General features: G+C 32.5%; 1 protein-coding gene and 1 non-coding gene across 2 annotated transcripts; both read left to right on the top strand.

The window, feature by feature from the left end:
* Positions 1-713: 713 nt before the first annotated feature.
* On the top strand, positions 714-795 carry TRNAS-AGA (transfer RNA serine (anticodon AGA)). Its single transcript has one exon. It is a non-coding gene; the product is annotated as a tRNA-Ser (tRNA).
* A 10,089-nt stretch (positions 796-10,884) lies between these two features.
* Positions 10,885-15,598, top strand: LOC103497123 (uncharacterized). The gene is made up of 7 exons (XM_008459212.3): positions 10,885-11,549; positions 11,655-11,833; positions 12,559-12,646; positions 12,924-13,036; positions 13,144-13,222; positions 13,303-13,368; positions 15,403-15,598. Exons 2-6 carry the CDS (start codon positions 11,711-11,713, stop codon positions 13,317-13,319), a joined length of 420 nt encoding a protein of 139 aa, XP_008457434.1. The 5' UTR covers positions 10,885-11,549; positions 11,655-11,710; the 3' UTR covers positions 13,320-13,368; positions 15,403-15,598.
* The last annotated feature ends 164 nt before the right edge of the window (positions 15,599-15,762 follow it).

The raw sequence follows: 15,762 nt of genomic DNA, 5'->3' as shown, positions 1-15,762 counted from the left end.
AACCCTTTTGTTAAGTTCAAAGGCATAAAATTGAGATTTGGAAATCGAATTGAGTACAATTTAGGTATATGTAATCAAAATTAGATTCAAATCTTTTGGTTTCCTAATCATTAGAGAAATTATTTATCTTGATTTTTGTGATGATTTTTTGAAATAAGTGTTTAGACAATTTTTTTTTCTATAATAAATGTACACTTTTTTTGACAATGTTGGGATGATAGAAATTGAGTTTTTGAAATTTTATCACATGAGCTTTTATAAAATTATGTAAATTTATTTTATTTTTCTAAAAAAATAGTTTTGATGTATCAAGTTATATTAAATATTCTTTCATTTCTTACGGTCTAAGCACATCTAAACACAAGTTATGTAAGTTGATACTATAATCCACACTCTTAGATATGGAACTCTACAAGCAATTAAGTTGTCAAAATTGATGGTTATTTGTTATTAAAAATAAAAGGAATATCTTGTTCAAATAAAAATGTGAATTATGTATAGTTAGGTTATATCTCTATTTCCCGTTATTAGTGGGGGATGATTTGAGGGAAGATGCTATGTTCCCCCACATCATAAATATCTTATATTCACATTATTATTCTTCCTCATCCTCTCTTTCTTTTCTAATAAATAGAAAACTACTAATTTGGACGTCTTTTAATAATAACAAAAGATGTAAAAAGTAATGGAAAAACAATTCAAAGGCCAAGAAGGTGGGCGTGCCGGAGTGGTTATCGGGCATGACTAGAAATCATGTGGGCTCTGCCCGCGCAGGTTCGAATCCTGCCGCTCACGTTTTTCATTTACTTACTATTTCCTTCTTTTCAACAAAAGATTCCTTTCACTTCATTATGATCAACTTTAAAATATAGAAAGTTCACCAAACAATTAAAATTGATGATTATTTTTGGCTAAGATATCACTAAAAATTTAATTATAAGGATTAAAGTTTTAAAGATTTTGAGACTAAAATGGTAACCTAATTTTACTATTTCCTTTTTTTCAATTTTGGTTAATATAATATTTCACTTGCATGAATGGAAATTTATTTCCTTTTTTTCAATTTTGGTTAATATAATATTTCACTTGCATGAATGGAAATTTATTTGAACAAAATTATTATTATTATTATTATTATTATTATTATTATTATTATTATTATTATTATTATTATTATTATTATTATTATTATTATTATTATTATTATTATTATTATTATTATTATTATTATTATTATTATCATCATCATTATTTAAGTTCAAGGTTAAAATAATTGGCATTGTGCTGATTAAAATTTAAAAGAAATTTAAGTGAATGCTAATGAATATTAATATTTTGAAATTATGGATAAGTATAACGTGGATAATTGATTTTAGGTTTAAATCATATTTCTTTTGATCGTATTCTATTTTAGTCCCTAACCTTTTAGAAATGTATATGTTTTGGTTTTAGTTACTGAATTTTAAAAAATAGCATATTTTGATCTTCACAATTAGAATTTTATTAACTTTCTAATAAAACGATAAAAATAACTTATATATTTAGGATTAAAACAAAATTTAAACGTTGTAGATAATAATATTCGATGAAGAAGAATAATGAGAGAATATATATGGGATAGTAACCAAGTGGAGATTAAGAACAAAGCAAAAGCATATAATTCCTCAAATCTCATATCCCCACCAATAAATAAAATCCCTAATGATCCTAAATTAAATCATTTTTATTTCAATTGGAGAAGCCTTCTAGATATTTATTGAGTTTGCCTAAAAGATAGATATTTGATTCTCATATTTCATAAGGTTTGAATTCTTTTATAAGGTTTTAATTCGAATTTATTTCCTATACTTTTGCTATTGTTTCATTTTATTTTCTATATTTTTTTTTGAAAATGTTTAATTTGGTTTCTATATTTTTAACTTCAATTTTTTTTTTTTTACTTATAAAATGTTCAATTTTGAATTCGCGAACTTTTAACTTTGGTTTATTTGGTTCTTATAATCGAAAGTTGCGATTACTTTTATCCATTTTTTATTTTTTAAGGCATACAAATAATTTTTTTTTGTAAGTTCAAGGTTAAAAAATCAAAGTTAAAAGTGTGAGAACCACAGTAATTAACCGAATAATGTAAAGGAAAAAAAAAAGAATTAGGTTGAAATTATAGGAATCAAAATGAACATTTGAAAAAAAATGGACCAAAATGAATCAAATCCAAAAAAAACATAAGAGTCACCATGTGTCCGAGACGACGAGGAGCGACCATCAAAATGGGTTAATTTAAAAAAAAAAAAAAAAAAGAGAGCCGCCATCGATCTTTTTTACGGTGTGGTTCGACACCAAAATAAAGTAAACATTTTTTAAATACAATAAAAAATGATCTGCAAAAAATAAAGTTGAGTTCGATAGTTATTTATGTACGAGGAAGATATTAGGACCCACAACACCCATTTAGAAAAATGCGGTCAAATTTCAAATCTTGAATTGAAAATATTCTTTGTCTTTTAAAATTAATCAATTAGACTATACCAAAGAAAATTTTCTCATTGAGAAATTAATACAATTTCTCAAAATCCATCGTAGGAATAATAACTTTTTAATAAAAAGATTTTTTTTAAAAAAAAACATTAATTAAAATATTTTTTTCTTGGGATCAAATCTCGGACTTCAAAAAATGTGATCACTTAGCTCAAGAATTCTAAAAAAATCGGATTCCTAAATTTCCTAAACTCTATCGAAAGATTTTGTTTAAGAAAAACAATATAATTTATTATAAAAGATTCATTAGGAACTTTATAGAATGATAGATTAAATTTTGAATGTTTGAGAAAAATTAACAAGTAGAGAAATATTAAATTAAACATGCAAAATATTATATAAACAACAAATATCATTTAAAGAAACATAACGATGGATTAATGAAAATAGAAAAACACACATTAACCTTTTAGAGAAAAAAATATTGGAGTTTGATCCCAGACTCTCAAAAAATCAAATAGATTAATGAAAAAAAAAACACAATAACATTTTAGAGAAAAAATACTGGAGATCGATCTCTGACTCTAAAAGAATTAACTCCTCATCACAAAAATTTTAAAAAAGAAAAATAACATATTAAATTGACTACAAAAGAAGGAAAAAATATAATATTAAATAACAAGCGAAAGATGAGAAAATATTAAAGAAACAACAATCAATGTTGTGAGAAAAAAAAAGAATCGAATAAAAATGTTAATTATAGAAAAAAATAATTAAATAAATAATAAAGTTTAAGAAGAAATTAACAAATGAAAGACATAATAATAAATAAAGAGATAAACAACAAGATGTGCGGCAATATATATAAATAAAAAAAATGTAAAAGGAAGCTCACACGATAACAAAGAAATAATTATAAGAGAAAGATAAGTAAACAACTAAGAACTAGACAACAAGCGGACGTTTAATCATTTAATTTTTTTTAATTTCTTTTATAAATGTTGGAAGAAAAATAAATAAAATAAGAAGAAGAAAGAAAGAAAGAAAGAATGAATGAAATTCTAACAACTAAACTGTAACAACCCAACTCCTTATACTGAGTCGAAGTCATTACTAAATGTAGAACAAGTGGTTTAAGTCATAAAATTTAGTAAAACGCATAAGGTTTGAGAAATTTTATTTATGAAAATCCAAACAAGGTAGTTATGCAAAAAAAAAAAAATGCGTTCTAAAGTCCTACTCGGGCCCTATCTACATAAAAAGATGGTAAGTAATGAAGAATACTCAAACTCAGGTACTAAAGTAAAAAACAAGAATAAGCGGAAGCAGAAGTCCCTATGGCCCGCCACGGTCACTTCGGGTCGCTCACCAGCTTGCCTTTGCCCTTGCCTCGTCCTCTACCTGAAAACATTACATGAAGAGAGTGAGTATAAAATACTCAGTAAGGGACCCACTACTAGTCCCACTAGGTGCCTGTTAACTTCCTGTCAGAGTCCTGTACTGATACCCAATCTCTGGCACGTTCCCGAACACGTGCAACATGCGCTCCCGTAGGAACGTAACTCTGGTCTTCGGTGCCCCGGGGGACACCTAGGACAATCGGGATGCGAGGACCCCGTCGAGTCACTCGAGTCATATCTATATCCATGCTAGACTGGTGTCCCGTCGGACCGCACAGTCCTCAATAGGTGGTGATCCCGAAGGACACCCATGCAGGTACGACTCTAACAGGTTAAGCTAACAGGTACCCTAATCGCAGTATACATACACATGGCATTAGCATATAACATAACAGATAAATCATCATTACACTCTCCATCTCGACACCCGTCGTACAGCCATAACAGTCCTCGTCATCACACAACATGCTATAATATAACCATATCATCATTTGCATCATACTATCATTGATTTCATGCATCGTACAGTCTAGTCCTCAACATGCACAATTGAAGGTATACGTAATCTCATAATTCTAAACATGGAGCTGGTAGTAGAATCTCTTACCTGGAGATTTGGTTGTCGAGTCCTAAAAGTAAGAGAAGGTGTGCTTTCCAAGCAGCAGGGCCCTAAATGGTTAAAAACAACAATTAAACCTAACCTACAAGGAACAGAGATCCAAGGGTCGTTTGAAGCAACTTACCCAAAAATCAAGGTTGCGTTAACTCCCTTTAAGCCGAGGGAGAATCCCACGCTGCAGCAGTTACTTGGTCCAAGACGTCCCTTAAGGAAAATAATTTAATTTAATTCCAAATTAAATGATTTAGTGTCCAAATACATTGAGTCTTACTGGGTAATACCAAAATATTTAATTTAATTACCACAAATTGGGTGGAAGGAGCCAAATTAGTCCTGCGGCTCGGCTGGAAAAGGACAGGGACCGGCTCGGCTTGGCGCAGGCATGGCTCGACTCGGTACAGAACTTTGCGCGTGCGGCTCGGCTTGCGACAGGAGGGAGACGCGGCTCAGCTTGCGGTGCAGGCGGCACGGCTTGCACGCGGGCGCGACTCGGTTACGCAGAAGCACGCGGCGCGGCTCACACGCGGACGCGACTCGGTTACGCGGATGCACGCGGCGCGGCTTGCACGCGGACGTGGGTCGGGTTCCGAAAGATGGCGCGGGTCGAGCGACGGGCTTCGCGGCTCCGACGGCCAGCGCGGGGCGGTGTGGCTCGGATCGGGGTGCGACGCGGCTTGCGACTTGGCTGCGGCGCGACGCGGACGATGGAAGATCGGCTGGCGAAGTCGGGCAGCTGACGGCGCGAGTCAGACGGCTTGGAGGTCGGCGGGACGGACGCGAGCGCGGCGTGCGGCGGCTCGGCTTGATCTGTTCTCCGACGCGCGAAGGTGACGCTGACTCGGCTTCGGGCGACGGCTGCGAGAGACGGCTGCAGACACGGCGCGGCGTGCGTAGCTATTCCTAGGCGTGCGGCGGCTTGACTCGGTTGAATTCTCCGGCGCGGCTGGGAGGGTGGCGTCGGCTCGGTGGCGGCGGCTATGGTGGAAGCAAGGTGGGGCTAGGGTTTTTTTTTTTCTTGGGAAGGTGATGAGTTTCACGCCTCCCAATGCCCCATTTTTAAAAGAATTAAGATAAATAAAATTTAATAAACCCACACAAAAACTTTCTTTCCTTCTTTTATTACTATTTTCTTTTCTATTTTAATCCAATGGCAACCCTCCTCTCTCTCTCTTCATTAAAGCCACATTTGACCCTTTCCAAAGCAATTAATTAATTTGTTACTTCACAATTAATTAGTTTATTTCATCCTTAACTTCAATAATTAAAATAATCAACCAATGAAAACTTTACCCTTAAATTAAGTATAAGGTCCACAATAATCCAATTCTATAACAATTTGAATTAAAGAAAAAAAAACTCTTGAGATGAACAAATGAAACTCTAATTTGCTGGGGCGTTACATAAACTCATTAGTTGTTTGAAATGTGGATCATCGGGCCAAAATCCTACCAGACACTTCTAATTTTTCTTGTGCGTTGGATTTTTGGCATTATAGATAGTTTTTGTGAGAAAAATGTAGATGTAGAGAGTTGTAGATCTCTTGGTTTTACCTAAAAATGTGAAGGCAAAGAGAAATAATGGCTATTGAAGCTACAGGTTTGGATGAAGAAGAGGGGACCACGACGTTGTGTAAAAATATTTAGAGTTTTTCTTTGTATGGTTTTTTTCTTTGTGTTGTGTATTCCCTATTGATGAAGAAGAGATTATTTATAGCGAAAAAAAAATATTTAAATGATTAAAAATTCAAATTGCTAGTTTTTTTTTTTTTTTAAATTTGAAATAATATCACATTTGGCATACCCTAGGAATCTTTGACCACCAAAATTAGTTTTAAAAAGTTACCACATTTATTATTTCTCTACTTACTATAGTTAGTCTAACCAGTTGATTTAGTTAAAAAAAAATTCAAAATCACGAAATTAAAAAATATAAAAATTAATCTAATAATTTAATTAATTTTATACAGAGGTGTACAAAAATAGGTGGTTACTCAAAGTAATATTTAAACCTAATTAAGTTTGATGAGTTAAAAATTTTGGATTTTTTAAACAGATACCATGCCATAAGTCAAATTTGATTCATCAATATAAATAAATATATATGTGTATATATATATATATATATATATATATATATATATATTAGATTCCTAGGCATCTTCAATGTAACAAAACGTCTAAAAGCCAAAGAGACCAAAGAAAGAAAGAATGAAAGGATGAAAAATGGAAAATAAAAAGTAAATTTCACTTTTTGAGTTTGTGCATTCACTTTAGGAAAATTATACCAAAACAAGGTAAAGAGATAAATATTTTTTTTAAACACTATTTTGTCGATACATTATATTTATTTTAATTCTAATACACTCAAATTTTAGTTCATCTTAGTCGATATACTTTTAGAAAGTACTTCTTTTAGCCCCGTAAAATGAAAGAAAGATTAAAATAGTGAAATCAAAATACTAAAAGTACAACTAGTGATATATAATTAAATTTACCTTCATCTACATGGTTAAATTTTTAAATCAATTGGTAATGTAAGAATACAAATATCAAAATGACAAAAAGATTAAAATAGAAAGATTGAAAAGGTACATAGATCAAATTAATATTTAAATCTAAAAATTTATAGAAAATTAGGAAAAATATCAATTTGTACTCTTAAACTTGGATGGTTAATTCTAAATTTAATTAATATCAAATAATTAATTAGATGTGGTGTGGTTATTGTTGTAGTAAATCGCCTAGAAGGAGTGATTCGTTGAGAACCCTTAATGCCTAGACAAAAAGCCTAGACTAAATGTGTGCTTCCTTGCCTTGTATCTCGCGTAAGATACCGGTATCTCACCTGGTCAAGTCACCTACTTATCACCACCCCAACTGATTACCTCGCCAAATGACCAAAACGCCTAGTGGTAACAATGCCTGATTAAATCACCTAGTCAAAATGCAAAACGCAAACTGCAAGAACAAAAACTGGTTAGAGAGGTTGAGTTGCCGATCTCGCTCTCTTTATAAAGAAGTCTCATGGCTCTGCTCTTTTGTGCAAACAGATTTGTTGCTTCGCCTTCCCTAAAATAAAACAATCTCGTTCTTCAATTAGTTTTGCACTAAAACTAATCGAAATTCTCAACACTTAAAAATAGATGCTCTGCTGCTCGGAACACTGAAAGAGAATTTTGGGAGAAATCATAGTATATGTTTTCTGTATGTTTTTGTTCATATTCCAAAATGTGGAATGAAATGAGCTTATATAGTGAGGAGACAAAATAGAGCCGTTCATAATTAAATATGAAGATTTAATTATCAAAACATTTGTAGTTAATGGGAAGATTAAGTTGAGAATTAAATGTAAAATGATAATAAAACGTTTGATTCTTTAATTATGTAATAAGGATCATGTCATTTATTAGGGGTGTTCAAAAAAACCGGTAACCCGACCAAACCGGATTACCCAACTCAAACCGTAAGGGTTGGGTTGGGTTAAATTTTATGTTGGGTAGGGTTAGAAAATTGGAGAAAAAAAAGTTGAGTCGGGTTGTCGAGGTTGTCCAAGTTAGGGGTAGGGTTGACTCGGCCCAACTTGATTATTTATACATATATAGATACACATATATATACACCTAAAACCTAAAGGTAAACCTTATTTTGAATGAACATTCTATACTTGAAATTTGAATGTATATATATATATATATATATATATATATATATATATATTATATTTGTCACCTTGTACCTTAAATAACAATTTGTGCACCTTGTATATTGAAAAATAATATGAAAATTTGTCTAAATAAATTATGGAGAGATGAAAAGAAAAAAAAAACAACCCGCCAACCCAACCCGACCCAATCCGAATTTTTTGGGTCTGGTTGGGTTGGGTTGACCCTTACATATTGAACCGATAGGGTTCATTTTTTGCCGACTCGAATACTTTGAGTTGGTCCATAATTTTCCTGCTCAACCAGGCTTATGTACACCCCTATCATTTATTATATCTCATCTTGCTTGACCATCTTCGCCTCAACGTATGCAATGAGATATTCTAACATCTCGCACAGCTAGCATTACTGCGTAGTCATAATCAATATAACATAATTTACAAAATTTGATAACTCTATCGCATAGGATTCTCAAAACTATCAATTGCATAGCTTCATTCTTATCACATATCGCATAAAGAAAGTTTCATTTAACAGTTATTAGGCAATCAAAGAAGTCATGCCCGCGCAAGTTCGAATCCACCCGCTCTGCTCAAGTTATTTTATTTATTTATTTCTATCTTTCAGTTTTAGAAAATATTTCCTATTATTATTATTATTGACAAGTAAAGTACAACAAATTTATTCCACCCCACAAAGCAACCAATTATCACTTTTACATGAAATTGAATGTTGAAAAACTTTTTTAGATGAGACATATTGATTTGATGAAATTGACATCTGAAATTCCAAAAATCACTCCCCATCCTTTCTTCTTTTAATTTCCACCCATCAATTCTAAAAAATTCCACTTTTAACTGATAATAATATCTTATTTGACTTTTTTTACCTTCTACTGCTATCTTTGTTTAGGATCCACATCTAAAGTCATTTAAGAATTTTTCACCCTTTTATTTCTACTTTACAATCGTTGGGTTATTGATTTTTAGTCATGTTTGACTTAAATACTATAATAATCATCTTTTACTACGCTAAATATGATATTTTTTACTCTCTAATTAGTTAGAATCAACAATATTTGTTGCCGGTTACAATTTTTCCTATTTTACATTTCATTTTCATAGTTTAGATCTCAAACATCTATTATTATTATAACCAAAACTTAAATAATATATACCTCAAAATAAAAACTATATATTATAATTCAACAGTAATAAATGATTTTTTAAAAAATATAATAAATTGGCAAAATATTTACATAGTATACAACAATTTTAAAAACGAAAAAAGACCTACAGTGGGAAATATAAAAAAATGACATATTCAATATACGACTAATCGACTACACGCGCGCGTGTAATCTTTTTCTAAAAACGATCACAATACGCGATCGTGTAAATAATGATACACAGTCCTGTAGGTAGTATTAAGATCTTTTAGATCATATCCACACGATTATGTAGTTCTTTTAAAACTATGGAAAAATGACTTCAAATTTAAACGATTGAGTTGATCATGTCACCGTGATATTTAAACGATCTTGATATTTTTTTAAGATGAGAAAAATAAAGTAGGTTAAAAAAATATTGCCGAAAAATGATGAAGATGAAATATGAGATTTAAACATAAGAATAAACCATTTTAAATTATAAAAAAGAAAATATGGAAAAGAAGTTAATAAATGGTGGAGCGGAAGAAAGAGAGTGACAAATCATTTGCTTGGCAAATCTGAAATAAAATAAAAAATAGTGAACCTACTCATTGACTTTTGTTTTTTTTTCTATTTGTAAATATTTTTTTTTGTTTTGTTATATCTATCAAAATTAACCAATAATAAACTCCTAAACCTAAATTTCTACTCAGTAACAATTATGACTGTGACAAAGTTTTAAAATCATTAAGTTATCTTGTTCTTCTTTTTTTATTCAAAATTAGAAACTATTATAAAGTTCACTTACTTGAATAAAGAGAAAGAAAATAAAAAAAATTAGAACTTTATGATACTATCCAATTGCATTTAGATTTGGAGATATACCCACTTATTATACAGCAAAAATCGATTAAGATTTCAAAATGTTTTTCTTTTTCATCCATGTTCCATACCCAAAATTTCAGCTTGGTTTCGCCTTTCACAAAGAAGAAAACGAAATTGAAACGATTCTTTCCCATTTCCATGATTTCCCAGAAGAAAATGTGGATCATCTTTTGGTAAGATCACGCTTGCTTGCTTTGATTAATCGATCAATGGCTGATATTCGTGGACTCGACCTTTTCAATTCCTCTTTTTTCTTGTTAGTAAAGTTTTATTTTCAAGATATTATTTCTCATCGATTGCGTTAGAGTGGTTGCCGAGTGGCTTCATGTCTCTCTCAACTATGATTGATGGCTTTTTTTTCTTTTAATATTCTTCATCAAAATCTTTTCTCAATGTAATTATGGAGAAACGACCAAACAAACAAACCCCCACAACCCTTTTAACAAGTTGCTTTGTTCTTCGACTTGTACCACCTCTCTGGCTCTTAATTTCATTTCCCTTATCCAAAAATTCGTACTGTTTTGTATTTTGATTTTATTTTTGGGAGTTTTTATCATATCTTCATTAATGGGCTGGTTTGAACGAATCTTCCTTTCTTTTTCTTCATGTCTCTTCTTTTGAGAGCCCACCTTTTCCTTTTTTTTTTTTTTTTTTTTTTTTTTTTTTTTTTTTATGGGGGGTGGGGGGGTGTTCTGTAGAATGTAATGGAATATGTTTGAACCCATGGAATCATTTTAGTTAGATAGATCAGATAGTTTGATGGTATAGGAATCAACTGGGATATTGATGATTTAGGGAGTTAAAAACGGTCGATTTCATCTGTTTTAGATATGGAAAAGGGCATATTTTAGAGATGATCTTATCTTATCACCTGCTATATACATGTGGGATTGCAACCAGTTTTTCTTTCTTTTTTACTTTCATTGTCTCTCATAAGTCATATTCAACATGGACTTGAAGAAAACCACTCTTAGGGATTGCCATTGGTTGTGTGGGGAAGAAGAGAACCTGGGTCAGATAATATAAGAACATAATTGTGCCTGTGAATTTGCATTATCCATTAAAGAACACGTGGCACAACAAGATATATCCAATTAGGATCATATGTGGACCACACTTGGCACTTATCTTCCTATGTTCTCACAGGAAGGCATGGATGATATTATTATTTTTTGTATGCAGAGACTAGAAAGTGAATGAGGAAATTTCCAAAAGGAAATTCCCAAATAAGATCTTTCTTAAACTAATTGGAAGGAGGCGGCTTCTCTTTCTTTTTTCTATTCTATTCTTCTTTTTCCCTACTAGTGATGATGGCACATGGGTGACAAAGCAACAGCCATTCCCTTCTTCTTATAAATTGTGAGTTAAGGAGTCAATTTAGACATATCTCATTCATAGCAGATTACTTGATTCAGTAGATCTTTACAAGCATATTTTCTTGCTTTCATTTCTTACTCACAATAGGGAGTGGTGGAAAAGGAGAGTAATTTTGTTTGGTAAGAAGGAAAGATTGAGAGAAAATGGAGGGAAAGTCTAAAGGGTATCAAACCTCCTCTTTCGTTGCTGATCTTTTCGATGTCAAGGAGGCGCCATTGTCTTCCGCATCAGGTGCCTTTGCAACAATCTTTCCATCTCCACAGAAGGTAATGCTGCTCTTTTTGAACTGCTCCGTTTTACTTAAAACTCTCTCCTTTTCAAATATGTTCAGATTTTGTCGAAGAATTCCTCATGACTTGGAAGAAAAAACATACATCAAGGTGTTAAGTACTGAGTTTTTGGAAGTTACATTGCATAGTGCTAAGAGAATGATTTTGAAACTTATGTAGCATTTTCTGAAGTTCATTGCTTAAGGGCCCCCCTACTATTTTTTGCTTATTAGCAATGATGATATATGTTTGTCCTGAATTCCCACTTTGACTACTATTGCAAGTTTTGTTGCAGGAATCTCGTGTATATTTATTCCATTTCAATTCTTATATTTCCAAATCTTTCGTTCTGATACTTAAACTTTTACAAATCTTCTTCAATTGATATAATTATATTTAGCAGAGATCCTTGGGCATCCGTCACAACGTTTTGTATCAAACTTAACTGATGTGGCACAGGATTTGAGTCTGCATTTGTACTGAAACGTAATATGAAAAGTTATTGTTAAGGACTAAAATGAACTTTTACTTCAAACTAAAATGAACTTTTACTTCAAAAATAAATTTGGATGTTCGTACTACATAGAGAGACCGATGTGAAGACTAGAATAAGATTTATACATGTTATTCCTTTATGGACCTGGATGAGGTTCAGGTGCCAAGTGGCATAGAGCCATTGTCAAAGCATCATTTTCTAACACTATTATTTTTCTAATTTTCAGGGAGCAGGTAGGAATTCTTCTAGCTCTGTGGATTGGCTAAAACAGACCAATGGAAATCAACCACATCACACCAGACAAGGGAATTCAGGTGTGTGAATTGATATACCAATCCTGTTAAAATTGAAGGACAAAAGGGTACGATATCCAAATTCACAGACAGGAATAGATCTTTTAAAACCATTTGTAAACTGGAAGAATATAATTTGTAACTACTTCTAATAATTAAAAAGGGATAAGGGCAAAGAGTGCAAGGTACCATAAAAAGGAAATAAAAACCACAGGAGTATGATCCTCAATTTTAGAATGTTCCCAAGAAACAAGAAATATAGTCATACCTAACAAAAACTAAATCTGATAATTTGAAGGAGGGAGCTTGGAGCCTTGTCATCTGAGTTCATCTCTATACTATGGAGGACAAGATGGTTATTCTCAGGCCCCATCAGCTGGACCATCCCCACTTCCACCCCCACCCCACACTGTGAGTATACTTTAACAATGATCCAAATTAATTTCATCAGGCAGATCCAAAACTGAAAGTCAAATTGATTGTTCTTCTTCTGTGTTGCCAATTCATTGATGATCCAGATGAAGAAAAGTGGGGGTCAACAAGATGATCCAAACGGAAACAACTCTCAACCTGCTTCTAGGGGAAATTGGTGGCAAGGTACCAATAATGTAATGTACGAAGTTGTAGGAATCTGTTGACTTAACTGTTTTAGTCTCTGATTTCAAATTCTTTTGTAGGTTCTCTTTATTATTAGAACGTCTACCTTGCCTTGGTGGCACATGAATTCCCACCTATTTTCTAAGGTATGTCAGATGTCGTTGATTACTTATCTTATGATGTCATTTTGTCTACATAAATGTATATTTCAAAGTCTTTTTGTTAGTTACGATAACTCAGATTGAATTTGAGAGGTTCATGCAATGATGCTGCCTTTACGTACACCCCGTGATTGAATGTCCTCGAAATACTAGAATCCACAATCAGTGACATTGGTTGTTTGAAAGTGAAATATCTAACTGAGCTTGATTCATTAGAATAAGGTCCATCAAGAACTGGACTTGCCTTTCTTAGTTAGAAGTTGATTCCATGAGCTGGGAGCATAAGAGTTATTTTAAGCATAGAGAATTCAACTGGGACCAACGTTGTTAAACTTCCATCGCCCATGTATTTTCAGTTTTCACCCACTTGATATAATGTGAAAGCTTAAAAGCTGCTTCCTGTAGGCCCACTAATATACCAAATAAATAGGAAATTTCAAACATTTAGTCAAATTGTCATCTAATCTATGATATTATTTATTAAATCCCATATGACTTTTCTATGTCACTGTTGTGCGAAGGTATAGGAATTGTTTGGTAAAGTTGTTTCTTATTTTTGATGTTTTAGATATATGTAAATTTAATGATGTTCCTTGAAACAAGGTTTTCCTTAGTATGTCAAAAATTATGAACAAATGCATAAACTATAAAACTATTTCTTAAAAAACTGTACTTCAAACTTTCTTCCTTGATTTGAGTCGATATTGGAAGGCGTATAACTACAAGACTCTTGATTATCGGAGTATATCTTAGTGGATGCGGAATTAATGACTATCCTTGCTTGATGGTTGGATGGATCCTTCAAGTCTGCAATAGTTGAACTTGAGAAGAGGAAAAAAAAAAAAGATAAATACAAAGACTCTTTGTTTGCCCCAATATCCAAGAGATTCGTTGAATTTTGCCCATTCCTCCTACTCCCACTACCAATCTCTTGGCTTTGTGGGGAAAAGGAAAATCAATCACTTTCCACCCATATATTCTTTAGTGTTTGGTTTAATAGGATTGACCAATAGAATCTTTTACTTTAAAGGATGGCTGCAAAGCATTTGAACACATTTATATGAGAGAGACCGAACTCTTCGTGGTATAAGGAAAAAGGAATGAAAGATGATTCAATTCTTATGTTTTAAGAAATGTTTCTACAATTATATATAGATCTCAGGGAAAAAGGTAGAATTCTTTTCCTGTTTTTCAACTTTTCGAGACATGACTAAAAGTATATCATATCATTTCTTATTACTTCCAAAATGTTCAACAGATGTAAGAAAAAAGCTTAGGTGGCAGTAAAATTTTCTCTTTTAGCTTAGGAAGTTTTATTTTTGTTTGAAATTTGTGAATGTTTGGACTAGCTTGCGCACACTTTGTTTAATCTCACGGGACAAACCTCCCGATTCTACAACATTTGAGCGTCAAAGAAACTTGTTATTAGATCCTAGGTAGGTGGCTACAATACATTGAACACACTCCTTATTTAGCTTTAATCTTGAACAATTGGATTTTTAGGGGCATTGACTATTGAGAGGAGGGATTCTAGGGAGTTATGGTGCCTTGTTTGCCTTCATGTTTTCCGATGAGCTTTTGATGTCAAAGTTTTCTTTTGTAGTTATTCTATAGGTACGATTTCGTATAGTTGGACCTCTCTTGTAAAGAGATCGAGAGGTCCCTCCCTTTTTTGTGAGCTTGGTTTTTTTTGCATATCCTCGTATTCTTTCATTTCTTCTCCAATATAGTGGTTATTTTCACAAATAAAAAAAAAACCCTCGAATTCAATCATGGGTTGGGCCCTTTGTTGGTTTGAGTTAGGCTACCGTGGCTCGTTAAAAGTCTTTAATTATGCTATGCGATGGTCCGAGGGTGAAGCAAGCTGTGTGGGCAGTCGGGACAGGTTGTGTTATTCAACACATTTTGTTTTTGTGGTTGGTTTGGTCGTTTTACTCTGTTCCCCTATCGCATACGTTTCTATTCAACACATTTTGTATTTGTGGTATCCTTGAAATGGCTTATTTTCTTTCAATGCAGGAATTCATAAAAGCAGCAGAGCACAGATAAAGCTTTGAAGTTGGATTTTTGTTTTACATTACATATGGTGTATACTATTTCAAATTTCTTGTTTGGTTTTTACTTACATTTGAAAAAGGTGTGTAGTCTTCTGTATTTTCTTTTCTCTGATTTCTCTGCTATTAAAAAAGAAAAAGAAAAGCTTTGCTGTTTCTTATATTTTGCTGTCTATGGTGAAAAGTTTCTCATAAATAATCCTTCTAAAGAACTCCACATATATAATGATAATTGCAAATTAATTAAGTCCATGCCTGAAGAACTCCTTAATTCAAATGGTTATAATTAAACCATGAATCCTGTCCATATATATATAAATAAAGT

Source organism: Cucumis melo, chromosome 12 (genome assembly GCF_025177605.1).
Source record: "Cucumis melo cultivar AY chromosome 12, USDA_Cmelo_AY_1.0, whole genome shotgun sequence".
NCBI lineage: Eukaryota > Viridiplantae > Streptophyta > Magnoliopsida > Cucurbitales > Cucurbitaceae > Cucumis > Cucumis melo.
Note: the sequence above shows the minus strand (reverse complement) of the source record. Positions and strands in the feature narration are given on the sequence as shown.